Below are 27560 nucleotides of genomic sequence, written 5' to 3' on the forward strand. Positions count from 1 at the left end.
ACAACAATTATATATCTGCTATTCGCATTTCAATCAGGTGAGAGTGACTGTGCAGTTAACAACCTCTCAGGATGGAGGGTGAGGGCCCACTTGCCATGAAGTCACTGTCTTCATCTGTGTGGCTGGTGGAGAAAATAAAATCAAACATTATAATTATACTACTATGTTAATTATGGAACATTCAAAATTTTGCTCTAAGGTACAGTGTAGGTGTCTCTTTATTTCTATCACATACATTTTGTATCTATACTTTTTAAAGTCACATACATTTTGTATCTATACTTTTAAAGTCACATACATTTTGTATCTATACTTTTTAAAGTCACATACATTTTGTATCTATACTTTTAAAGTCACATACATTTTGTATGTATACTTTTTTAAGTCAAGGAGAGGTTGTGGAGCATACAATGTATAAGGCCACACTCAATTGATTATATGGATGACATCTGCATGCGCATCAATTTTTGTCTGTTTCCCCCAAAATACCTGGTATGTTGAATAACAGCTTCTATCATTTATCAATTCAGCTTTTGGGATTAGCATGGGATACCTAGGCCTATTTTTATTTATTTATTTTTTCCCTGTCACTTAATATTTTTTCTGAAAAAAGCCAAGAACCAACACATCAAATTGTTATCAACACCAGGCATCTGAAGTTTGGTACCCACCATGTTCCCCAGCTGGTACCACTGCACAGTCTCCTGTTTCAGGTCCAGCTCCTTCAGCCGGATGTTGGTCCCGCCCAGGAAGCAGTTCTCCCTCACCGACTCGCTGCTCCACACCGTCAGCTGCAGCGTGCGCCGCTGGACGTCAGCCAGAGGCACGTTGTACACCTGGAACAAACAGCAGTGAGTTACTGTAGAAACAGGAAAACCCCCTACACGCGGGACACTGGAAATGGAACCCGCGCGCCGGCTTACAATCCGTCCACTAAGGACTATGCCAAAAGGTCCAGACCCATTGGAATGGATCAGTTAGCAGCGCTTGAACCCCACTGTTATACTACTCCCCCTTTTCTATCAAGAGTTGTCCTCAAATCTCCAAGTATGACACAGTTTTCCATTATCATACAGCCAGTGTGGGAACCAGTGTAATAATAAAAAAAAATTGAACCCCACTGTTACACTACAGTGTACTTCCCCTTTCAAGATTCCTCCTCGAATCTCTGAGTCGACGTCCCTGTGCACAGTTTGCCATTTCTCACACAGGGCTGGTGTGGAAACCAGTGCGATAACTAGAAATTTGCAAAGCAAATGCACAATGTACCTTGGCATATGGTCTGCTCTGTTAATTCTTACTCATTCACAAATGCATCCCTATATATGATGACAGGAGTCTAAATCCCTCTTGCTATAAAATTGCAACAGGATGTAACCCAACACAAGTTACCATGGTGACAGACGTCTGTTCCTGGTCATTGACCTTATTTATTTGGAGAGGAAGAAGAAGAAACAGAGCAAACACAATATGTTCTGCAAAGGAAAACATAATTAAAAAAAATTGAAGCCCACTGTTACACACCAGCATCTCATTGTACGTGGGGTTGAGCGACTTCTTGGCTATCTTCGTCTTCTGTTTGGTCTGTTTGGCGGGGTCGGGGAGAAGGTAGGTCTTGACGTAAGGGTTGGGGTACTCCCCGTCCTGGGACATGAGGTCCTTGGCGTGCATGACCATGATGAACAAGCCATTCTTCTTGTAGTGGATGGACAGTTTGACCGACCCCCCCACCTGACCTATGGTGGGCGGTCGCTGGGAGGAATCTAGCAAGGAAAAACATTAAAAAATGCATAGTGATTAGTGATACCAAAAGAAATCAAAGATCTCATATGTCAGTGAAATAGTTGTAACTCAAGACTAGTTGTAACTCATGAATATTGTGCTGATTCTGTCTAATAATATGCATTTCTGCACTGACTACCGTAAGACATCCATGACAATAGCAGGAAATTGATAACGTTTTATGGGACTTAACTTTCTGTCAGTGTCTATATCTGTATAATTTTTATGTTTAGCCAGTATAACCACCCTTGGTGTAACATATGTGTTCCCAATGTGTCTAGCATGTGGAAACAACTAATAGTAGGGAAAACATTTTGACAAAACACACAAACAGACACACTAAAAATATATCTGCATAACACACACACACACACACACGCACCAAAAATGTCTTCTGTCCGTGACCTGTAACGCACAAGCAGACACGCCAAACACAGAGCCTCCATAACGCGCACACACACACACAGACACACCTAAAACAAAACCTCCATACACAGAGGTAATTATGAGTTTCACCCACCACCTATCTTCAGCATGTTGGCTGCACCTGCATCTTTCTCGTCCCTCAGCATGGGGTGGAAGAAGGTGTAGACCAGGTCAGACTGGGACACCTGGGGAGGGGCAGACATCACCTCCTTCAGGTAGATGTTCAGGTCCACCTGTCGACGCTCCGCCACCTGGGGAACCAAGGGTCATCTTTAGAAAGGTGACTTACCATATGTGCACAAGCATACTACATTTTCAACATTATGAAGCAAGTTTAAACAGTAATTTCCAACACAAGAAATTGGACTTTGCCAAATTTTTGACTGTGGGAAATAATGGCAAGCTACAATGTATCTAAGAATACAAGTGTAGCATATCCTTGAAAATCTAGAACTTACAAGGATTCTAAGGAAATCCTTTCACTGGAACCAAATTAATGAGACCACAGTCAAACCTGTACAAGTGACAGGTAAGGCCTATGAGACCACCTGGCCGGCATGTATGTCCCTTTGACAATTTTTCTGCACAAGCATTTAGAATCCTGCCTTATAATAGTGACCAGTCACTGTCCACCTATTCACATAGCCCCGCTTTATCTATTAGGTCATTCTGAACTCTAGGTAAATACGTAAACTTGTAGATCCTGGGAAGTTTTTTTCAATACTGGCACATTGGCAGAAAGTTCTGCACCTGTGCAAAAGCAGTAATGCCTTGTGCGTGGCACTTCGGGAGGTCATGACATCCCATCTATAGTTTTTAGATATTGCGTAGGAAAAGATGTAGGCAACCGGCAAAATTCTGATGCAGCGTTGACCAAACATCCAACAAAAACCTAAAAAAATCTGGGTTTTGCGCAGGCACATTAAGTTCTGCCATAACGTGCTGACCATGCTTTCTAACCTTACCTGTTTGATGTTAGAGCGCCCGATGACCGTACGCGTGGGAAAACTGGGTAACCTGTTGTGCGGGAACGCCAACGTTAACCTCTGGTGCAGCTCAAACAACTCGTCGTAGGTGCGGAACACGAAGGTGGGCTCCTCCCTGTCCTGGCGGTAAACCTTAATGATGTAGACGTAATACTTCTCCCCACTGTACCTCTTCTGGAAGCCGAACACACTCAGGGAGGTGATCTTCCCATCCTTCTCCATGCTGTAACATACACAAGGATAGTGTTACAGCAGTTTATCACATCATATTACAGATATAGTACATGATTGTATAAACAGTAGGATCATTTATCTGGGTGGTGGTGGAAGGAGGAGTGTTCCAGAACTGTTGAAAAAGATTCTCTTCCGGAAGAATTGCAAATTCTTCTACCAGATATGTACATTTAATTTGATATTATGTTTATCTACATGTACCTTCAATGACCCGTATTGTTGTATTGTGACAGAACGTCTTATACAAGGTCATATTCGCGTATGTAAGGTTATGTACATCCCGTCTGTAGTTTCCAAATGTTATGTCAGAGAAGATATCGTCTGCAACAGGCCCGCAAAATTCTGATGCAATGTTGCCCAGACATACAAATGTTACAAAAACTGTGAAAAATCAGGGATTGGTGCAGGCGCAGTACGTTCTGCCAATGTGCGAGAACTGACAAGTCTCTGTGACACATGATGATCACCATATCTGTCTTGATATAAAGTTAAACCATTTTACAACTACTACTAGGTCTACTAGACTACACCACCACGTACCTGTACACTTTAGGTGAAAAAGTGAAGAGCGACTCGTCCCCTGCGTTCCCAGAGAAGCGCATCTGTGCCAGGTTGTGCATGAAGAAGTTGATCTGGGTGGCCCGCGACCCCAGGCTGACCTCGATCAGCCGCGTGAAGTGAGCCGTGGCCTCGGCGTCCGACGCGCTGGGCTTCAGGGCGTTGTGAACGTACTGGATGTCTTCTGTACGCGACAACGCCGGGATTCCTGACGACAACATCTATACATGGACAAAAGTCAAATTAGTTGAGCAAGCCTAAAGTCTATGTTAATGTTGGAGTTTAGTAGTAGCAATGGACCTATTGCACTATTACGTCACAGTTTGTTTACCTCTTCTAATGAACATTCTAGAATGGTCAGTTAAAGAATAAAGATTATTTCAAGTTTTCAAAATCAGATGTGCTTTGATTTTTGCTGGGTCTAGTTTTGTTGACACAGCAGTACATGCCATAATGGGTGATTTAGTTGTGACAGTTGACGAAATTTCCTTCTTGACACACTACCATCCAAGTTTCTATCTAAAAAATATGACATTATTTTATCAAATCGGTAAAGCAATGCCAGTAACAATGGTGACTGCCGTTACAGTAGGTCGTTGATCTTATTTGTTTTCAAGTGAAGAAGAAGAAACTGAAAAAGTATGTTTTCCTTCTACGAAGGCAATAAAAAGATCAAAAATCTTTCTTATCATTGCTTTCTAGTATTGACATTCTCCCCTTAGGCCACTGAATATTTCATAGGTTTGCAACTTGGCTGCACAAAAACAGAGTCTCAAAATTGTATCATCCAACCATCTTTTATCATTCACTGTTTACTATACAAAAGACAGCCAGAGAAAAACAGTCCTCACCAAGCCAAACAGGTTGATAAACAGGTTGGCGTTTTTCCTGATGATGTTGAAGGCTTCGCAGCACAGGTCCACGAAGTCTTGGAACCGCGTACTGGGGCGGTCGCCGTCGTTTATCACGTACGCCATGTCAGAGGTCAGTACGAAGGGAGCGCGGTCTCTCTTGATCTTTCCAAACATCTGAGCGTTGCCGAGAAACTTGCCAAAGTCGATGTGGAACATGTGACCTGTTGGTAAGAATGAGCTGTTATTGATTGTTGAATCTTTGTATTAGTATTGTGCTACAACGTAAATTTACAGGCTGCCCTCTTCCCCTTGTGACATCAGCACGGCACTAGGCAGAAAAATTTATTGGCTACTATCAAAACAAGAGCAAACGGATTTTAGAACAGTCCGATTCTCTACTGTAACATTACCCATCTCTTAAACAAGCAGTAATAGCAAAACATGCATTGAACAACATTTTCGATATTCCAGTTTTTCACCAAAACTGGACATGTTAACTGTTGCAAAGAAGTCAAGATTTATACAAATCATGTACATACATTTGTACACTGAGAAGCTGAGACTGACCAGTATTAATAATTCATTTTTAAATTTACTGTGTGTTTAGTTGTGTTATAAACACAAGTAACTTTGTTTTGAAGTACCATTTAATTTAATTCTATTTTTAAGTACATGTACGCAATTCAGCGTAATGGCTGAAATGTGCATGTTTCATCAATAAAATTGCATTCAAAATCTTTCCCCAAATTTATTTATCAGTTATACTCGATCAGTACATAACATGACTGACCAGTTGTTTTGATCATGATGTTGTCGTTGTGTCTGTCTCCTATCCCGAGGACATACGTGGCCACACAGTACCCCGCGCACGAGAACATGAAGTTCTCCACGGCCTTCTCGTACTCCGCCTCTGTGGCGTTGTGCTTCTGTAACCAGTCCGCCAGCGGCTTGTCCTTGAACGACCCCGTCACGCCCTGCTCTGTCTGGATCTTCCGTAATGTCTCCGACTTGGGGATGATTTCTACCATTCCTGGTGGAATAAATAGGTCCTGTACATAATCTTCGAAGTAGTATATCTAGAAAACATTTCGCAATGCTGTTTTGTAATAGTCCTTGAATGAGATCAGAAACATTTGAAAAACTGTACGGTGTTGTTCATATCCAAGTTTCAGCATTGATAATAGCAAGACGGGCTCAACTAGTGGCCACTGTAGTGGCCCCTTGTCTCTTAAAGGACTGGGAATGCCTGCCTCACCACCTTTTACAAGCTAGGGTACAACCATATTAGTATACAAACTCACAGCCTACAGTAAACCAGTCCAGGGGTACACCAGGGGAGCCACCACTTCAAATTCCCAACTACAATTTCCAGAAAAGTTTAATACAAATACTCAACCCCCCTAAGATTCCCCATTTGACCGAAAATTCATGGCAAATCTTTCTTTTCGTGTAGAAACTAAGGCTTATAATAAAAACTTTATAAGTGTGGAAGACTTGTACCCTGTTTCGTGTTCCCTTACCTGCCTCCTTGCCGGTGGCGACGCAGGCGAAGGTGATCATGCGCAGGTCCAGCCCCTCCCGCAGCCACAGTTTGTTCATGATGCGGATCATCTGCAGGGTCAACATGTCCTGACGAAGGTCATCTCCCACCTGGACAAGACATCAAAAATTCAATTAACAATAGTCAGTAATCATTTACAAGGTCAGCATGTCCTGACGAAGGTCATCTCCCACCTGGACAAGACATCAATAAATCAATAATTATTAAAAATAGTCAGTAATCATTTCCAAGGTCAACATGACCTGATGAAGGTCGTCTCCCACATGAACAACCAATTAATAAATCAATTAACAACAGTCAGTCATCAACAACACGGTAGATCATTTTTAAGGTCAACATGCCATGACGAAGGTCATCTTCCACCTGAACAAGACATCAATAAATCAATTAATACAACCAATAATCTATTAAAAGTAATCAAAATAAACGAGCAGATCATGTGCTGAAATTTATCATTACCAATCTGAAACAATAATATTGATTCATCAGAAAATCGATCAAAATTGAATAATTATGCCATCAAGACCAATAATTACTAAACGCTGGCTAAACTAGTACTGTCAGTATTGAGTCAACATGACATACACACTTCTGTCTAAAATGTCTGTTTTTAAACATTGATTATGATTTGCACAATTTTCTTAATTTTTTTGGTTTTATTTTCTAACAGTTCATATTCAAATGGGCCTTCCAGATCCATTTTACTGCTACATGTATATGTCTAAGAATGGACAAAAACAGATTCAGGAAAAATATTATGGACCCCAAGAACTTTTTGACATGAATGTATCTAAAATTCTTTGGACACAAGACTTACCTTGTACATGGCCTGTATCTCCTCACCCAGGGAGTCTGCATTACCAAATACTAGTCTCAGTGGGGTGGCGTTGGATGTGAAATAGGAGCAGGACTGGGGGGAATAAAGGAAAAGCTGAACATTGTTGAACTTGATGAAGACCTTTGAATTTGAAGCATTTAAGTTAAAACAATACTGCAAATCAATTTATATTTGCGGTAGCAAAATTTTGCAGTCTGAGAAAAATGGACATAATACGTTCACAGTGGCGGCAGGTGCAGAACAAAGAAAGTAGTCGAACCTTTTGTTTGCGGCCATGATTAAATTTGCCGTACAGAAGTGACAGCGAAAACTGCAAATATGTACCACGAATATAAAGTGATATGCAGTAACAAAGGTTAGCACTTTCCTACTAACAAAAAAACTGTGGTGTTAAAAACTGTTTTCATAAAAAACAATAATGTGACTGTCTTTTAAAAAAGCTAATCTATAATCTCTTAGGACCTCAAATTGGATTTTCATTTCAATCCAGTGGTCCAATAACCATCTGCAAACTGTACAAAAACTAGGTGTTGACAGTGCTTATTCAGGAGCAAAAACCCTGGTTCCAAAGACCCACGTTTATGTCAATCCTGGGCCGCGGTAACGTTTGATACGGGTGTTCCAGCCCTTGTGATACATGTAACTAGCAGTACAGCCTGAGATTTTATTTGGTTATCACACAGGATTTCAACAGTTCCATAGAATAATTTTTACAACACGTTTTGCCTGATCTGCGTGCGCCACTTCCGCAAATTCTAATACTGGATTCGGACGTTGGAATTGACGTTGTTGCAAATGGATTTTTTGATTTAGGGACACATGGGTTGGATTTCCTTTTGGCCTTTGGGCGAGCCTGGGCTGGTATCTGGGCTGGTGTTGTATTCTATATTTCCTTGTACCTTGGTCCCTTAAGCCAGGTCAGGGTCGTGGGGGCACCGCATGGTTGAGTGTCTGTCCATCTGCCACCATCCCTCTCGGCTGTGAGCTAGGGTTAGGGTTTCCGCGGTTTTTTTTCCTGTCCATTCTTGGATGTTGTCGGCCCATTTTTTATTCTGCCTTCCCCTTTTTCTTGCTCCTTTTACTGTTCCTTGAAGGATTGTTTTCGACAGTCCATTTGATCTCAATACATGTCCGTACCATTTAAGTTTCCTTCTCTTCACAACTGTCAGGAGCCTTTCATACCGACAGTGCTGTTTTACACTGTTTATGATTTCATCGTTTGTGACACGGTCCAGGTACAATGTATGTTATCCCTAGGATTTTTCTAAGGCACTTCATTTCTACTGACTGTATCCTTCTTTGGAGCTCAGCATTTAGTGTCCATGATTCACAGGAGTACAGAAAGATAGAGAATACAAGGGCCTGAAGGTTATCACACAGGATTTCAAAAGTTCTATATTTCACACACCTGGAAGTTGATTCCACTGCAGACCAGTGCTGGGTTGGTGGGCAGGCGGAAGGGCACCACCATCTTGTTGTTGATCTTCTCCATCGCGTGCTGCAGCATCGCCTGTCGTGCCGAGTCCTTGGCGGACTTGACCTTCACCGCGACGTCGTGTAACATGCGGATCAGCTGTACCTGTGGAACACACAGCATCATCGATCACATAGTAAACCAGCATTCCCACCACCCCTGTTCAATGAGTGTGTCCAAATATATTGGGAGGGGGGTCATTGAGCACCAAAGACGACAGACGAGTGTTGTCACATTCCCTTTTTGATTGTTTTTTGGACGCACTCAGTCCCAAAATAGTGCGTCCAAAGATGCATGCCTAGCAGGAACGCTGCTCGTAACTGACACATGTACATGTAAGTATGATTCATTGTGTATAGACTTGTAGTAAGTGGGGCCGTGTAGTATAGCAGCATTGTATCCGGCCCAGAGACCGGAAGTCCTCAGTTTGAATCCTGCCATGTCACCAACCTTCTGCCCTTGGACATGCCTTTTCCCACTCCATCCAGATGTAAAATGGGAACCTGACTTTGGCTGGGGAGGTAAAAGATGCCTGAAGGAGACATTTACCCATCGCACCTACAGCCTTAAAATAGGCTGGGACTACCTTAAAGTTATCTTTACCCTTTATGTACTGTCAATCATGTATATATACATGTATGTACATGGTATATGTGTATGATAAATATCTGTCTACACAACATTTCAAACTGGGCCAGTTTAGACCAAGTCAACACATGTACATGTTTATGTCAGAATAAAAGAGGACATTCCGAGTTTCAGTAATTTTTTTTCAAATTGTTGAGTCTTTCATATGCCTGCAGTCAGTGACTAAACTTTTGAACTTCACCTTCACCAAACACAAAAATGTATGTCACCAAGTAGTAACAGAACAGAAGTAAGCAAGAAAAGATTATTGCTCCAACACTTACCTGTTTCTCGAACTCTGTGCGCAGCGCTCGCCCACACGTGCTGAGCAGCCCGGCGAGAACCATCTGGAAGCGCTGTCCAAACTGCTGATCCCCGACGTTGTCCTTCAGGTGCCAGTACAGCTGCTGTGCAATCCTGACGCTGGCCAGCGACCGCTCCAGGAGAAACCTGGGGGAAGGCAAAGGTGTTCTTAACCTTCTCCTTGCTGCCTAACCTTGTAACCACTGGACAATTTGTAGCCAAAAGGCTACTTCAGTATGTTAAACTACATTGTATGGGATAGATTAAAGAATATTACGCACGTGGAGATGTTTAATTCTTCATGTGAAGAGTTTGTTGTGTGAATCTTTACAGATTGTGCAACTTTTTCCTTTGTCCATATCAACAACAATGACACTTATTATTATTGACTCTAGGCAGCAGAACCCTGATAACAATTAGCCAAAGAGAGAGTGACTGAATCTAATGCAATCTTCCTAAACTTTCCCTTTTATACAATATAGCAGAAGCTTTTTATCATCCTTTGGGTGGATATTATACCATCTTTCGATGTGAATCTAACAGGTAAGAAAGTACACACAGATGCCAAGGAGTAAAATATGGAGCCATCCCAGCACTCACTCATCACTCCCTATCCGGTTTATCATCTGCTGTTCCACACATTTCACAAAATTATATACATTCCAGATGGCAATACAACATGACAAGTTTAATTGGTTGTTTTAGTGAAGGTTAGACATCCAGGTAATAAGATACACCCAAAAACAGTTAGTGGATGCTACCTGAAACATTCTGACCATTTCCAAAATCATATCCAGTTGCTTGAGCAACTGTTTTTGGGTGTATACGGTTGTTGTTTACAGTCAACCATTATTGCAAAATGTGTATTGCAAGGGATGCTGAGAATGGTCCATGTTCCTCCTTGCACAGAAGCCAACAACAGCGCCCTACCTAGCCAGTGCGCTGTCATGGTAACACTCATAGCGCAGCGCCTGAACCAGCTGCGGCAGGAAGTCGTACAGCTCGTCATCAGGCAGGTGCTGCATCCAGCTGATCGCAGTCGCACGCACCTGCAACAAGGAAACATCATCACCTGACTCGGGTGAAAAATGACTACCTAGTTTTGGTTAGAAACGTTTTCTCATATAGGACAAAATAAAACAGCATCGTGTGTTTGAGGAGAGCCACACCTCAAGTATGTTAATAAGATCTCACTACACTTATCAAACAAGAATGGGGGTCCTTCCCAATGTGACTGATTCAAACCTTACAGTCTAGTCTCAGGGTTTAAAAAAGCAACAGTCACCTGTTATGTCAACCCTTTCACATAATCATAATTTAATTTGTTAGATAATCTTCATCATCATCATCATCATGCCTCCGGATAATCCAGTGAGGTACGTTTGAATAAGTCACTCCAGGACCCCCGTCTCTCATGGTTGACACTAGAGCAGTCCCTGTGAGACCAGTGTCTTTCTCTAACATTGACAAAAGTGTGGTCTTCCCTGACCACTCTACGTCTCCCAGCAGGAAGCCACTGGATTAGTCTACCAGCAGGTTTATTACTACGAACTACATGCCCTGTCAGGGCGAGCCTGTGTCATCACACTATAGACAAAATGGGTGGGAGAGAGCCATTGAGTTGTTTGTTTGTTAGATGTTGTCCCCATGAAACATTATGTTTTTAAAATTCAGGTGTAGGTACCATCAAGTTTCTTGCTCTGGGAACAAGATAATATTCTTCATATTAAATAAATTTGTACAACAGACCTCCTTGTCAGCAAAGTGTGGATGCAGCAGCTCCAGAGCGCTGACGGGGGTGAGCGGACTCCAGTTGTGCACCAGGGAGTAGATGTCAGCCAGGGACGCCCAGTCCCAGCTCGGGGCGTGCTTCAGCACACGGGGGAGGGCAGCGGGAACCGTGTGACAGTAGTGTCGCTTCTCCCACAACATCTCCTCTTCTTCTTCTGATAATCTACAGGTGAAATGGTACAGGTTAACTTAAAACTTCAGTGGGGTTGTGTGGCATAACAGCAGAGCATTCAGCTCATAACCAAGAGGCCCGTTGTTTGAATGGTGCCAGTCACCAAACTTGTTCCCCTTGGAAAGGCACATTACACAACTTCTTCACTTTACAGGGGTTTTTCTAGAAAAATTTGGCATGAGGGAGCAGTATCACGGCGAGGGAGCGAAGCGACCGAGGGGGGGTTGGTGCGGAAGGGGGGTAAAAAACTAGGTCATCTCACAAACTCGATAGTATCCACTGCAAATCAGAAAGATATAACTCTAGTGCAATACCTCACATGGTGCGACTGTTGAACTTGTAAGAAAAAAAACTGCCCTATTCTAAATTATATTGTATAATGTGTCTTCATGAGATCTTTTAAATATTTTAAATTTGTTATTGTGTAATTTAGCTACAGTATAACTACGCTTTTAATATTGTACCCTATACAGTTAATGTTTTTATCATCTGTTGTTAATGGAACCCCCACGCAATTCAGTCTGTGACTGCCATGTGGGAACCATTGTTATGTGTTTTACATGAAACAAATAAACCAGTATTATTATTATCCCCCCTTCCGCCATGTGAAGCCTTTGAAAATTTGAAGTTGAAATGGGACATTTTGAGGCTACTTGAGGGGGGAAATTTGAACTCTTAACCTCAATGTACCTTTCCCAAATTTCTATTCATGCATTGCATATTTCACTTATAAAATATAAGTACAATCAACAGTACACACAATCTGCAAATCGCCCTTTATACACTTACACAATTAGTGATCAATGTTACTAGTAGCTCCAGATGACAACATTGGATTTGCCACAAGCTGAAACCTTTCCCATGGCACAATTGCAACACATTCATCCAAGCTGCTACAAACTCAGGTCTCATGTTTCACTTCAGAGCCTGTTTTATAGTATGCATATGAAGGAGGTCTAGCTACATGTTTTTGAGCAAGTTCTCAATGTTTATTCCATTCAAACTTTTACTACTAGAGCTAAATTTTCAAGTTTGTGGTAAGATTTTGGAATATTTATGAGAGTAACATAGTTTGTAATGCTAGAATACATTGTTATGTGGTGTTGTTTTTGTATTTTTACTGGAAAAAGATGATTTTGAAAAAGACTTAGGCTTCAATCTGAAAATTGATATGAGGGCGCTGGCTTGTTACATGAGGGCGCAGCGCCCTTGTTCCCCTGTTCAGAAAAACCCCTGCTTTACTTTGGTGAAAATGAGTACAGGTGTGTCAGAATGATCATTCAATTTATCATGATCATGGAATTACAGGATACCAAACCTAAAACTTTACCAAATGCAAAGTAGAAACAATCAAAATGCATAATGTGACCTAGCTTACCTGACCCTTTATATGACCTAGCTTAGCAAACTACTGCTCTGTTTATTCTTACTCAAACACATATATGGTGACCAGCCTCTTCAACTCTGTCTTGCAACTTGCTACATGTACATGATGTACCTCAACACCAGTGTACAGCTACAACACCAGTTACCATGGTGACAGCCATCTGGCCCGCGTCATTGACCTTATTTGTTTTGAGAAGAAAAAGAAACATAGCAAAATAAGATGTTTTCCTTCATTTTTGCTGCTGAGACAGGTATGAATGCCCCTGTGGCCTGAAAGAAAGTGTCTGCTGGCTGAGAAAGACAGTTGTCTGCTGGTAAGAGGATCTTAACGTAAAATTGAACAGGACTGTTTAAGTTGAAAGGCTGCAGGTGGTGCCTCCTCGACCAAGTTTGGCTGTACTATAGTTTATGTCAAACCTGCCTAGGGGATCACCTCTTCAAGCTCTCCATCCCCCAAACTTTCCCCATCGTCATAATTATTACATACTTGCTGATGGAAGCTTTGGCCACAATCTCCTGTATCTGTTCCCTGGTGGTGTCATCCAGGATGCTGAAACTGTAGTGTCTGCCCTCGTAGTGTGGCTCTGGAGGGGGGAATATCACGTCTCCACCATGGCTGGGAAATTCAACCTGGGAAAAACACAAACAATTATAGACTTTCAGAAACAAGTGATAGAAATACCCATCTGTAGTCTGCATTTTGCAGAGACATTTTCAATATTGCATGAGAAAAATTAAGCAACCTGCAACACCATTGTCTAGCTGTGTCCTTAGTGCTGAACACCTTCCACACCATGGTCTAGCCCTGTCCTTGGTGCTGAACACCTTCCACACCCTGGTCTAGCCCTGTCCTTGGTGCTGAACACCTTCCACACCATGGTCTAGCCCTGTCCTTGGTGCTGAACACCTTCCACACCATGGTCTAGCCCTGTCCTTGGTGCTGAACACCTTCCACACCTGGTCTAGCCCTGTCCTTGGTGCTGAACACCTTCCACACTATGAAACCACCCTGTTCCTTGGCGTTAAACACTTTCCACACCATGGTCTAGCCCTGTCCTTAGTGCTGAACACCTTCCACACCATGAAACCGCCCTGTCCTTGGCGCTAAACACCTTCCACACTATGGTCTAGCCCTGTCCTTGGTGCTGAACACCTTCCACACTATGGTCTAGCCCTGTCCTTGGTGCTGAACACCTTTTACACTATGAAACAACCCTGTCCTTTGTGCTAAATTCCTTAGTGATTTCAAAAGCTTCTAACCTGCAGAATAATAGAATCAGGCTGCAGCAGGTTTGATGAGCAGGTACCAATAGGGTTGACTTTTGACTCCGGCCACAGCCCCAACAAGTGTGGCCCGTGCAGCATGTGCCCCCTGTAGTTGAAGAGTGGTATTGCAGCCCACCCCAGCACGGTGACCCCGTAGGGTCTGTTACTGTCTGCTCCACTGTTGACACCGTACAGGGCGACGCAGAGTCGGGCTTCACGTGGCAGCAGGCACAGGGGCAGGGAAAACTCCACCCTGTAGGACGCATGGGTAACAAGCGGTTTAACCAGTTGTTATACATATACATTGTGTACATTATACACAAATGTTAATACCATATGAAAGCTATATTACAATCAACAATACATGTATAAAAAAATTCAAACCTTCCTCTTACACTTGATCACAGTGTTTTAGGCAGCCTGAATTTTTTTCCCTCATCTTGATATTGTTTGATGTAAAATCATTTTGAGCACAAATCTTAGGGGTGTGTGGAAGCATGCTTCACCATGAAAATTCTGAAATCTTGACCCTCTAATTCTAAAATGCCATTTCCTGCATTTCGAGGGAAAAATTTTGCTGGTAGACTAAGTGTAGTATAATGACATCTCTTTCAATATCTTTACACATTTTGTCTGCCAAAGATGACAGATTGGGCAAAATTTTTGTCCATCAAAAGCATCAAAATTCCATCAAATGATAGAGAGACAGACTGTGGCTAGAACACTGCATTCTAGTCACAAATGAATGGAATGTGTGGTTATGTGGCGTAACAGTACTGCAGAAGAGTGTTCGACTCAGAACCAAGAGGTCCTGGGTTCCAACTCTGCCATGCCACCCATCTTGTGTCCTTGAAAAAGGCACTTTATATAACTTTCCTGACTTTGCTCAGGTGAAAATGAGTATTGTATTGTCCTCTGTATTGATGGCAACATAAAAATAAGTTGAAAAGACTTGAGTGCGCCGACACGACGTCTTGTTAGTCATGTTGGAATATAAAGAAAAAAAACCTTCAAAGTAACACTAAAAAACATAAAACCTGTGCCTGACAAAGGCATGTATTCCACAACTCCAATTTGTATATGCCCTGGATTTAGGTCCAGAGTTACAAGTCCGGACCTGAACCTAAATCTCTGGACTTGAATCCAAGTCCTAACAGGTACACAGCACTACTCACCACTCGTCCCACACTAGTCGTGGGAAGAAGCTGTTCTTAATCGGGTGGATGTTGGTCTGCTTGGTGTCGCACATCTTGTGCCCACCGTGGAACACGCCGCTCGACACACGGAACTTCTCAAACAGCTGGTTGGAGTTGATGGGCAGGCGGTGTGCCGACACCAGACGGACGCGTACGTTGGAGGACACGCCCGTCACATCCACGATACCTGCGGGGGAAGGGAGCGCCGTCTTAGCGAGGGTTTCTCGCGCTCTCGGGGGGAAGAGGTCAAGAATGCAGGCTGTGGAGATGGACAGAAAAAAACATGGAGAGAAGAAGGAAAGAAGATAAAGAAGAGAGTCATGATAGGATGGAGAGATAGATATACAGTACAAAGTTGTGAGCAAAAGAAGGAAATAGGCACAGGAAAGCCATGAATCAAAATAAACATTCAAACAGAAACAGCTTAATATGACATTTTGTAAATGTTACACATCCATGTAGAACATTATGTAATATAGAGTAAAAAAGTGATGAAAGATCCTATCAGAAACGTCTTACTTTTTGGAAATTCATCCAATAATAAGCTTTATCTATCATGCTTTACCTATATTTTAAAATGAAATGAAAAGAATTTTTTTTCATATAGGTCACAGTAGACATACTGTGGGATACTATACTAGGATATACATGTATAATTATATGGCAAAAATGGAGCATTCAATGTACCATTTATAATTCATTTTTTCAAATTCTATGTTGTTACTGTATCATTCTGTTGACAGTTCAGTTGTTGCTTTACACCGCAAACTGTTGGTGGGAACAACAGTTAACATAAATTCTAGTCCAACTGAAGGTGTAGACAAAAAAAAGACCATCTCCAGCCTGTGTACCTGCTGTTGGTGTTCCTTGAGGGTTTGTTGTGAAGTCAGTGTCGAAGGCACTGCTGTACATGTCCACCAGCGCCAAGATGGCCGCCGTGACCTCCTCAAGGGCAAGGTTGACCTCCTCCTGTTTCTGTTCTTTACTCAGGCTGGCACTGCTGACACATTGAGGGGAGGGGGTAGTGTTAAAAGCAAAAAAAAAGCATTCTAGCGAGAAAATTTGTCGAAAATCTTTGTCATTATTTCATACAGTGATCATACATTATCAAGTGTTTGAAACTTTGAAATAACCTAGAAACAAGCAATATTAGGGTCCCTTTATTTTCATGGTACAGTGTTAGAAATACCCATCTGCATTCTGCATTTTGCAGAGAGATTTACAATATTGCAGAAGACAAATCCTACACTGTGCAATTTTGCATTATTAAGTCAAGAAAGTTGTACTTGAAAGTTGTTAGTTGTATGGAGGCTTTTACAGAAAGTGTTTCCAAATAGCAGAACAAAATTTTGACTTATCTGCAATAGTATTGCAGAACATTGAAAAAACTGGATTTCTACTATTGTATATACCATTGTGGTACCATCATTGAATAGCTAGAATTAGCCTAAAATACACAACAAGCACCTGTTTTAGTCTGACGCTATGGGATACAGTTAATTCCACCTACCAGTAAAGAGACTTAGTTTGAAAATCAAGTTTTACTGCCTTGAAAGTGCGATTGCAATGTTTATGTAGTACACTGTACTAAAATAAAGAAACAGAAAAAGGTGTGTTAACGGCTATAACACTAAAGGTTGTTTAAATTTAAAGAGAGATCTTCTTTGATGGATCAAAAGTTTTAACTTTAAACATGTAACTACCAACTCAGATGTACTTTCAGGAAAAGGTTCTTACATGTTGTTGACCACAGATGCCCTGTTCATCTCGCTGAGTCCCTCGGGCCCTGCGACGCTGGGCTGTCTGGGCGCGGGAACCGCTCGTTTGAGTCGCCCCACTGCCTGGCTGACCTCCACTGTCTCCAGACTGGCCAGAGTCGCACACAGTGCCTTGATGGCCTGGACAACTCCGTTAGACTTACAGCTGTCCCAGTCCTGTAGGGGGTTATGTGTGAATATACACCAGTCAGTGGGACAGATATTATAGACAACTCCGTTAGACTTACAGCTGTCCCAGTCCTGTAGGGAGATTTGAAAAATGTAAGAAATAGTATTTCAGAGGTTTTAAATTTTTACGTTTAAAAATCCCCTAGCATTGTCATGCCCTCAGCACTTGACATAATGTTACAAACAAAATGACGCAGGGGTCAAAATTAATTTTTCTTATTAGGTACACAGGTGCACCACATAAAACTAAAGTAAGATATTTGAAATGCAAAATTACCTTGTGAACTTAAACTCTAAACTTTAAAATTTCAAACAAGAAATTAAAGATTTTTTTATCATTTTTTGACACACAGTTGTTGGAAGTACAATGTATTGTACTTTGACTGTAGGTAACTTTTTTTTTAGGTGCATATGCACCAACTATTTCGATCAATGGACGATGGAAAAACTTTCGGGCTGGCTAGTGACACTGGAGAATATACATGATTATATAATGCGGGGGTACTTGATTTAGGGAAAGCTTTAGCAGTGTTTCATTTGAAACTAGTCTGTAGTACAGTTACTGTACATGTACATGTACATGTATGACATTATGTTGTTACTTGACTTACCAAAGATGCATGGGACCTCAACTTATCAGCCTCATTGTAGAAAGCATCCACCAGAACACCTAAGCCCCGTCTGGAAAAAAAGATTCAATTTGACAAATTTTAGCAAGAGCAATCAAGACAATCAGTTACCGTTACTAGCAGTAGTACCGTAATTATATCTAATTATATTTCAGTCCATACCATGGTATGGATGAAATATATTGTGTTCTCTGATGTTTCTTCTCCTTCTTCTCCTTCTCCTGCCACACAGTCAGAGGGATTCAACTCCGCCATCATTCAGCCAAATGACTTGAAATTTGGCATGGAGGTAGAGTGGGCCAATACCCCCAGGCGTTTTTTTCATTTTTTTGATACATGCCTTTAAAAAATTTTTATGAAGGTTTTTTGGGGCATTTTTTGCCAAAAAATGGATTTTTGGATCCTGAGCCCTGGTTTTACAACCAAATGATCTGAAATTCGGTATAAGGGTACCTTGAACATGTGTCTACAGAACAACAGTCACATATTTGGCATACACCACTTCCAAATGACTCATTTGGAGGACTTTAATTGCTATTTTCAGCAAAAAAAGGGCCAACAGTGCTATACCCGTTCCATGTTCTATCTAAAGAATGGCACGTTCTATCTGCCGTTGGCCATGGAACAGGTGTTCCATTGCGGGTTACCTGAGGTCACATTGCACGTAAGTCGTGCGTAATGACCCACACATTCAATTTTATGTGCCTAAGACCTTCAAAATGTATCAAATCTCATCATTGTTAGTATTTGCATACCTGTAAGAAGATTAGTAAAGCTTTCGAGATTCAATGTGCTTGTTGTTGCATCTTTGTTCTCAATTACATGGCTACTATAATTCATTTATTTGAGAATCTTTGCCAGTTTTACACTGGGGTAAGTTTGGAATAGTCCACTTTTGCGTGGGAGGGAGATGGACTGAAATATGCTGTATTTGCTCCCAAGCAAATGTCGGCCTCTCTAGTTCTAAGTATTGGTTTCGTACCATAGCAGAGTCAGTACAGTTATTAAGGATATTCAGTGTCTATCAAGTACTGTACTCTGTACAATTTTAACTCTCATAATAACAGACAATTTTGGGGACTTACTTGGAGACTGCTGTCCTGACAGGATTGTCGATGAAGTGATTCAAGTTGCTGGTCTTTGTGTCCTTGGCATCATCTTCTGCCTGCAGGGAAGAGTACACAAGTTTATTTGGTAACAAGAAACAATGATTATTTTAAAGTTCCCAATAACCATGTCCATAGTTCACTGTGCAAGGTTGAAAGTGAAGACTCCTAACTGTTGAATTTGTTACATTTCATGCTATAGATAAATTCAAAAAATTTCATTCTAGAAGGTAATAAGTAGGTGTACAAATAGGTAAATATATCAAAGAATGCTCAGTGCTCAATGCTCAGTTGAAACTGTGAACTAGCTTACTGTGGCATGCTGTGCTGTGTGTTGTATACTGTTGTACAGTATGTTAGAAGGGCTCAGCGCTGACATAAAAACAGGACTTACTGTTCTTGCCAGCATGTGAGGGATGACATCTCGGGGGTACAGCACCAGCGCAACATCAAGGTCAAACTTCTCACAGTCCTGCACATACTCATAGTCTCCCAAGGTCGTATCACTGTAGGGGGAGGGGGGCACTCTAATTGGATCAAGTTCTTAGCAGTATTGCTAATAGATTTTATTTATGGAGAAATTTCAGCAAACTTGTCAATGCCAATATTTACGTTTTCAATTTTAATGACACTGAAATTCACATTAAACATTCATTGCACCATGATTCATGACATGCAATTGACCCATCTTGAATCCATCATCTATTTCAATATGTATTTCTTTCCAAGTTTGGTTAGCATGTTAAGTTAGTAATCTTTCGATGTTGTTAAAATTCAAACATCTAGTGAGGCCTACATTGTAGGAAAACAATGTTGTTTCCTGTTTCAGTCCTGAAAGAATTGATGTCCCTTATTTCTTTAGTGCAGGGGTCCGCACTTTTTTCTATGGTCGGTCGGGAAACAGGAAACACAACATATATTTCCCTAAATATATATAATAATATATATATAAACAAGTGTCATGTAACTTGTATCTTGTTATATTGTGTCTGAACTCTGAACGCTTCCCTCATGACCTCAATGACAAGTGGCGAAGCAGGCCATTTTGAGTAAGGTATTTCATAGATACATGTAGTCTCAAATGAACAAACGAACAAACAACATGAGGCTTACTTGGCCAGGAACTCCTCCCTTCCGCACACTTTCAGAGCGAAGTCGTCCACGGACACGTCTGTGTCATCGTCCAGTAGAGACACGACCGCCTGACTCACCAGGTGACTCACGGATGTCTCAACTGTCAATCAAAAATATTACATCCCTCATTTGCATATAGTACAGATTGCATCCCTCATTTGCATACAGCACGTCACACACGGTTTTAACTTTTTTCTCTTGCAAATTTGTGTAAATTACGTTGAACTTTATTCTCACTCAAACACATGAACATACTGTACCAATACTACAAAATGTATTAGATAATAGATTATGGTGACCAGCCCCTCCAATTCTGTTCTGCAACTTGCTACATAGTGCAACCCAACACCACAGGATGTCTGCTACAGCACAAGTTACCAAACTGCCATAGTGGCAGCCATCTGGTCCAAGGTCATTGACCTTTCTGTTGGGAGAAAAACGGAGCAAAAAAAACAATTTTTTTTCTACAGCAAACTTAAATGTAAAGTAATAGTTACATTTAATCTTGGACATGTTGGGAAATCCCAATTTCACGTTCAAAAATGGTACATGCTGCTTTCTCAACTAAGCACTCAGTATCTATGAGAAAGAGTGTGAGAAGGTCAAACACACAGCACTACCAGCGGACTAGCCCCCTTCTGTAGTGCTTGCACAACTGTGTGGCCCAAGGTCTCCAGAAATGGAGATGGGCACGACCTCTATGTTCTGCACAGAGTGGAACGAGACCTTTTACTCACCATCACAAGTGAAGGTGACAGGTTCCGAGTTCTTCTGTAGTGTGTGGATGACCACCTTGAGTGTACTCTCCTCTCTACAGTGCTGGTAGCGCAGGATGGGGCTCACCAGATGGCCTGGGTTGGTCGTGGCGTGATCGTACTTGTACTCCATCCGTAACCTGGGAGAAGAAATACGAATTTAGGCCGGATTTAAGTCCAATTTCTTGCGTTGGAGATAATTACATATTGTATTAGTTCAAACTTGCTTCATAGTTTGTTTTGTAGTATTAGTCATATAGAACAGGTACCGGTATGACATCATATACAAGTCAAGACTAGTCACGTCGTTCAGATTCAGAATTATGATAAACTTACTTGGAAACAACTTGTGCAAAAATGGAGGCTTCCTCATCTCTCTCCTGTGCCAGATCAAACAGTCCATCTCCAAAAAACACTCGATTCGCCTGGAAAAGAACAAGATCAAGATGGTTAAAGAGCCTGGTGAAGACCTGAATTGTATCAGTTCTCTTTTACATATTACAACTCTTGACTTGAATCTTTGAAAATACATTTATACAAGATTCTAAAGAACAAGAGGTCGTCAAATTTTTGCAGTTATCAATATGATTGCAGAAGGTTACTGTTGTAGATATGGTTATGATCAAATAAGAACAAAACTATCCATACCCTTGCCAAGTCAATTATTATTATATAACTGTTACAGTAGGCATGACTTAGATCTTACTGTTAACTGTAATGTACATTAATCTCCAAGCAGATGTTTTGGTGGCCGCAAAAGACAGTATCAAACTGGCCAGGCAGTATCCATTTTCCAGGCAGTATCCATTGGTCACAAGGTGGCTACTGGATACTCCTTTGGCCAATAGATACTGCCTTGCCACCGTATGATCTGCTTGGAGATAAATAATACTTTACCTGTGTCTGTGCTGCAGTGGAGTGGTATGTTGTCGCCGGTCTCTTCTCTTCCTTTGCGCTCGCAACTGGCGACTTTCTCGCCGGAACCGTCATGCAGCCATCTGCCGAATCCCGCCGGGCGTACGTCTGCTGCGGCTTCCAAGCGGGCACTGTCATGGATCCGTCGCTCGGTGCCGCCAAAGTTCTCCTTTTGGAAGTCTTGGGAGGGAGCGGGGGAGGTTGGACTGCCGCGGTGTCGGCGCTACTGACATTATAGAGCTCCCCCGTCGAGTGACTGAGTCCTGTGGTACTAACTGCCAAAAGGTTCGAATTCAACACCCCGGGTTTGGACAGCTCCCCCATACTACCAGTCCTGCCACTTTCCGCTAACTTCCCGCCGGGGGCTTTGTCCTTGTCTAAGAGGTTGACCCCTGGAGCTACACTTTCCTTCATGGTAAGTTTTTCTAGAAAATCCAAGTCGAAGGCGGATAGTCCCGAACTCGGGTCTGAGCCAGCTGCAGCTGCGGCGGCACCTGCGGGGCCAGGTGCAGTTTTGGTCACACTTATGGCGGGGTTACGATAGTCTGTAAACAACAGTTCGTCCGTCAGGCTGGCGAAGTTGGCGGCCATGCTTGTGCGTTCCCCAGAAGAAGACGAAGATAGCGATTGCGGTCGGCTGGAACTCGCGGCCCCGACGGACATTTGGGCGGAGAAATTCAAACTGGACGCGTCGGGCTGTCCCCACAGCGTCGTGTCCCCAAAAGACGGATTGCTGACAAACAGGGCGCTGTTGTGCGGTACTACAGGGCTGTGGGGTGGCAGCTGTGGCATTGGGGCTGCAGTATTCGTGTCAAAAGATAGAGGGCGCCCATTCCAAGCACTGCTACTAGCACTGAAAGGGTTTGTGCTGCTGGTAGCACTGAAAGGGTTCAACGACGCAGACCCAGTTGAAGATAGAATTCCGTTCGATTGGAAATCTCCGACGGAAAAAGTTGCCGGTCGCTGGGATTGGATCCCGCCGGGTGTCAAAGGTCGCGAGCCGAGAGCGGTGGCGCCGGGCGCCATGAGCGGGGCGCTGAGGCGGGCGGACTTTAGCACGTCCTGAAGACTGTTGGAGGAGAAGGAGATCAAGTCCCCCTCACTGACTGCTGAGGAACTGGCAGCACTAGTGCTAGTACTGCCACCTGGGTAAATAAAGGAACAAATTGTCAAGTCAAACATTCACTCAAGCTAGGGGCTGGTCCATTAATGTTGCACTTATTTGGGGGAGACTAGAACATGGGCTGGTACATTACTTGTACTCGCATACCATTCTCTAGTACCTAAGGCCACACTGACTTAATTTTATGGATGACATCTTCTGAAGACCCCCAAATTAGTGCGCATGCGCACGGTAAATAAAAGAAATCTAGCCAAAAAATGCTGCTGAACCACAGGAATACAAAGCTGGTATTGTGAATTTGCGGTAGGGCCAGAGCCTTGTCGGAGGTGATTTTTCCTATGGCAAAAATAAATGTGAGTGCAGATGTAGTCCATAAAATTGAATCTATGTGGCCTAATTACATTAAAAAGAATCCTATACACAGCTTGTGAATTGATTAAAAAAATTAAATGACAGCAAAAAGTAGAGAATGCACATAAACACCATTACATGAAACGACAAATAGAAACTTCTGAAGCATAATGTTGTTAGCAACTTTCAAGTCTAATTAAATTACAATTTAAAGTTACATCATTGTATTGAAGAATGAGATAAACCTCTTAGTAGTCTTACTTGTCTGAATAGTTCCCATAGAGGAGGGTCTGGGCAGGGGCCGTGGGACGTGTTCCCGCGGTGCTGGTGTAGGACGAGCGGTAGAACTCTTCGGCGCCCGCGAGCCAACAGATCCGCCATCTTGCTGCCCCACCGTAGACCTTTGCGTACCGGACGGTGCTGTGTCCCGCCTCTGAGTCGCGCTCGGGACCTGCGACTGCTGACTGCTCGGTCCCGGCCACGTCGTCTGTCGCTGGCGCTGGAACTGTTCCAGGGCAGCTGCCTCTTCCCGCAGAGCTGCCCGCAGCTCATCCTCAGAAATGGTGGTCATCTCCCTCTCACTATACTACTCACACACACTGCACAGAACCTAGCTATAGCTATATAGCCTTTAGATCTTGTGACCTCTCAGCTATTTGTGTAGTTCTGCTCTTCATGTGAACCAACATGTGCAACCTGCAACAAGACAAAACAATCATGCTTTTATTTATCCAGTAGGTATCCAATACAATTTCAGAGCAGCAAAATTGGAAATATTTGAAATAAGGCAATCTTTATGATAGTGACACAAACTGCTTCACATTAGCACATTTCAATCAGTATTTCATAATTTGGGTAACTTAAAACTGCAGAAACAAGCCCCAAGATGAGTCCTTTATTTTATGGGTGGTAGCCTAAAAATCAGCCAAGGCCCCTTCCATAACCATTTTCCATCAGAATTTTGGATATTTTGCTCCATGGGGGTCAACATACATTGGGATAGTGTGGTTTTAATTCAGCATGTATACTAGATAAGTGACTAGAATATTGACTTTGAAAAATTGGGCTTCCAAGCCCTAAAAACTGCACTGGATGCATTTAATTTATCAACAATAGTCAACAGACTGCCATTCCCTTCACAAAGGTATGAACAAAGAATGGTAAGGAGGACATTGTAAAAACGTTAGAAATTTAATTGATCTTTTATTGAATTTCAAAGTCATTGATCTTTTTATGTCTTTTAAGGGATTTTTAAGGCCATTCATTCAGTAGCCTGGGTACCATCCTACTTGTATGCCGGGGCTCCCACACTCGCTTCCCTAACAAGTTACTTGTTAATAGGGAAGCGAGTGTGGGAGCCCTGGCATACAAGTAGGATGGTACCCAGGCAATTCATTCAGTTGTCCCTTTTCTGCTTTTGTGTTTTTTTTCCACAAAACACACGAACATGATACATTCAACATGTGGCAACCACCCACATATTCCTTTCTTGACCTTTGTGGTTTGACAAGAGTAACAGATGTTGTTTGAACCAAGGAGCTTGTTTGGAAAAAAAAAACATACCGACTGACCAGTGAACAAATAGAAAGTACAGTGTATTGAAAGTTTGATCAACGGAGAGTCCCTAACTAACATCTTTAATCACGTGGACTCAGGTACAATTATAAGAGATAATGATCAGAGAAAAATCATCTCTACTAGTACTACATGTAAAAAACGAGCTGACAGTAATATGTTTCTGAGGTGAATTTCATAATAAGCTACAAAGTACACTTTTGCTCTCAGCCCCGAATAAACATAACGGTATGTTTTTTTTCACCAAACATCCACCGGATATGTTCTTATTTTATGGACGGTACTTGACGGTATGCTTTTAATAATGTTTCAAAATCAGGGCATAGTTATATTAACAGCATTGAAAATGCATGCTCTCACAGCCCATGTTTTTCTGTGTGCAAGTTGTTTGGAAAGCCTGGTTACCCCTGCGGGTTTCTTTGGATATCATAGAAGAAAACACCACTTTTGCATAATTACATGTCACACATGCATGGGCAGAACTTTACTGATGCCAAACCTAAGGCAGATTTACTGATAATAATATCTGTACTTTTGCAAGGAATAGATTACTTCTTTTTCAAATGTAAATTATACAGGGGATTCCACTTATTTGTATTTCTTATAATTGTATATTTTGGGTAATTGTATAGAATTCTAAAACACCAAACCATTTACCATTCACACCATTGTAAAAACAATGCATAATTGTATAGCGCATTATCGTATATTCCGGCGTATCGTATAGAATTTGGTCCAACTAGATCGTATAATGACCCAGAGCTACACATTAAATGTTAGCAAAGACGGCATGAATGGACAGTTAAGTGCCTCACTGTATAAAGACACTGGACCACCAAAAAAATAAAAAATGAGTGTTTAGGGCCACAAAGAATGATGTTTTCTTATAAACATTAGCGCGTCTGCCGGCGCGCGAGCGGCCCCGGTGGTAGTGTAATATTTTACGTACATGTACACTGTATCATGTCAGAGATATGTGCTAATATAATGGGCGTTACTTAAAGTACTAGAAAAAAATTGAGGAAGCCCAGAATTAAACATGACCTACACGATTAAGTGAAAATGAAGGTTGAAAGGGTTCAAATATGCTGAATGATGACCGACAAAAATTACATCTGGTGAAGTCCTAACCACTCTCTTCCTGGGCCGCGGCCTTTTGTGTTTGTCTCGTCAACTATTTTGTACACATGTACAAATGTAGAACCCTAATGTATACACTCTTATAGTCTTAAACATGTACATGTGTGACAGGCTGAATAAAATAAAGTTCTAAACAGGAACTATGCGGCTCCAGATGTCTTTCTGAGGGACGACTGCGTGTACGAGATGTCGGTTAGCTTGAGGAATGAATCCCCTCTACTTTATACATGTACATGTACATTGTTGTATCAGCTGACTTCCTTTCAAACACTACTCAATTCTTTCCTGGAACATTTCCACCCATTTCCTGGAAGAGCCCATTATGCATATATATAAATCTGTATGCCTGAGGCACACAACATACATGTGATCATGTTACTTAACCTAACCTGCCATACCACAGTAGGCAGATGCTTGAGTACATCACTTAACCTTATCAAACAATATAAACAACGGAATCGCATCACAGGTAAACCTATTGTTGGATCTAAACTTTAGTGATCACATGAAGTACTGGACTTGTACATAAAATTTAAACGCGAGATATCTTTCAAGGAACGTGGAACAAGAGGATCAAATGTCAGCTGACACTTCCGGAATGTATTTTTGGTTGTTCTGTACTTGAAGTTTTGAGTCACGACAGTAATTCAGGCCCCTTCGCGGAAGTCACGCCACTTGGTGACTAGCCTGGTATCCAGTCAATCGTGGTTGGGGCAGGCTGTCTTCGGGGCTCTGATAGTTTTCCCCCGTCCGGCTCAACAGACCGCCCGGTAGGAGTTACGCCTAGGAGTTTTGCATGCCCAAACTCCCGTTGTGCAAAACCTACCGGGGAACCTAGCTGAGTCGGGCGGGGAGGAGCTTCTGCAGCCCCGAAGAGAACCTTCCCCAACCACGATCCAGGCTACTTGGTGACTTGTAGTGACATCACGGGGCCTTGTCAAAACTTTCACACCCGCCGACATACATGACCTGGATACAGAAGCTTCACGTCCACAGTCCACAAACTATTGAAATACGAAGGGGAACGGCTGCAGTTCTCTCCACTGAAGTAACTGATAGATTTCTGAATTTTGATATTGGGTCAACGTTTAAAAAATTGCATATTTTGTCCCTTGAGAAATTTGGGAGAAAATAAATTTTTTCAGGGAGCTCGACAGGAAGTTTTTACCGGCTCATATTCGGATGCAAAGTGAGCGATGATTTCGAAGTGGGAGAAAAAAATCAGAAGAACTACGTCTTCTATATATGATATTTGTTCAAAGATCAGCAAAGTCGATGCATTTTGGCAAATTGACAGGTAATTATCGGCAATTTTCGAAGAAATCAATCGCTTACCTGCATAGGGAGCCGCCATCTTGCCTATTAGCATATGACTATCTCAAACATGCGTTGATTGGCCAGTATACTTCCCTACAGCCAATCAGCGATAGGG

The 27560-nt window shown here is 42.1% G+C and overlaps 1 protein-coding gene across 1 annotated transcript; it reads right to left on the reverse strand.

Moving 5' to 3' along the window:
* LOC109481794 (phosphatidylinositol 4-phosphate 3-kinase C2 domain-containing subunit beta-like) lies at positions 1-27558 on the reverse strand. Its single transcript, XM_019784383.1, has 28 exons — positions 27464-27558; positions 23675-24109; positions 21922-23084; positions 21361-21449; positions 21007-21164; positions 20249-20369; positions 19530-19641; positions 19115-19194; positions 18012-18081; positions 17192-17388; positions 16306-16451; positions 15434-15641; positions 14253-14511; positions 13480-13622; positions 11393-11597; positions 10574-10692; positions 9625-9790; positions 8648-8818; positions 7219-7311; positions 6361-6490; positions 5631-5870; positions 4838-5061; positions 3969-4207; positions 3174-3417; positions 2303-2459; positions 1525-1763; positions 672-836; positions 1-122 (listed from the first exon to the last, which is right to left on the reverse strand). The coding sequence occupies exons 2-28, from the start codon at positions 23982-23984 to the stop codon at positions 111-113; spliced, it is 5460 nt and encodes a 1819-aa protein (XP_019639942.1). The 5' UTR covers positions 23985-24109; positions 27464-27558; the 3' UTR covers positions 1-110.
* Between the last annotated feature and the right edge of the window lie 2 nt (positions 27559-27560).

This window comes from Branchiostoma belcheri, unplaced genomic scaffold, assembly GCF_001625305.1.
Source record: "Branchiostoma belcheri isolate BF01 breed outbred unplaced genomic scaffold, Haploidv18h27 scaffold58, whole genome shotgun sequence".
NCBI lineage: Eukaryota > Metazoa > Chordata > Leptocardii > Amphioxiformes > Branchiostomatidae > Branchiostoma > Branchiostoma belcheri.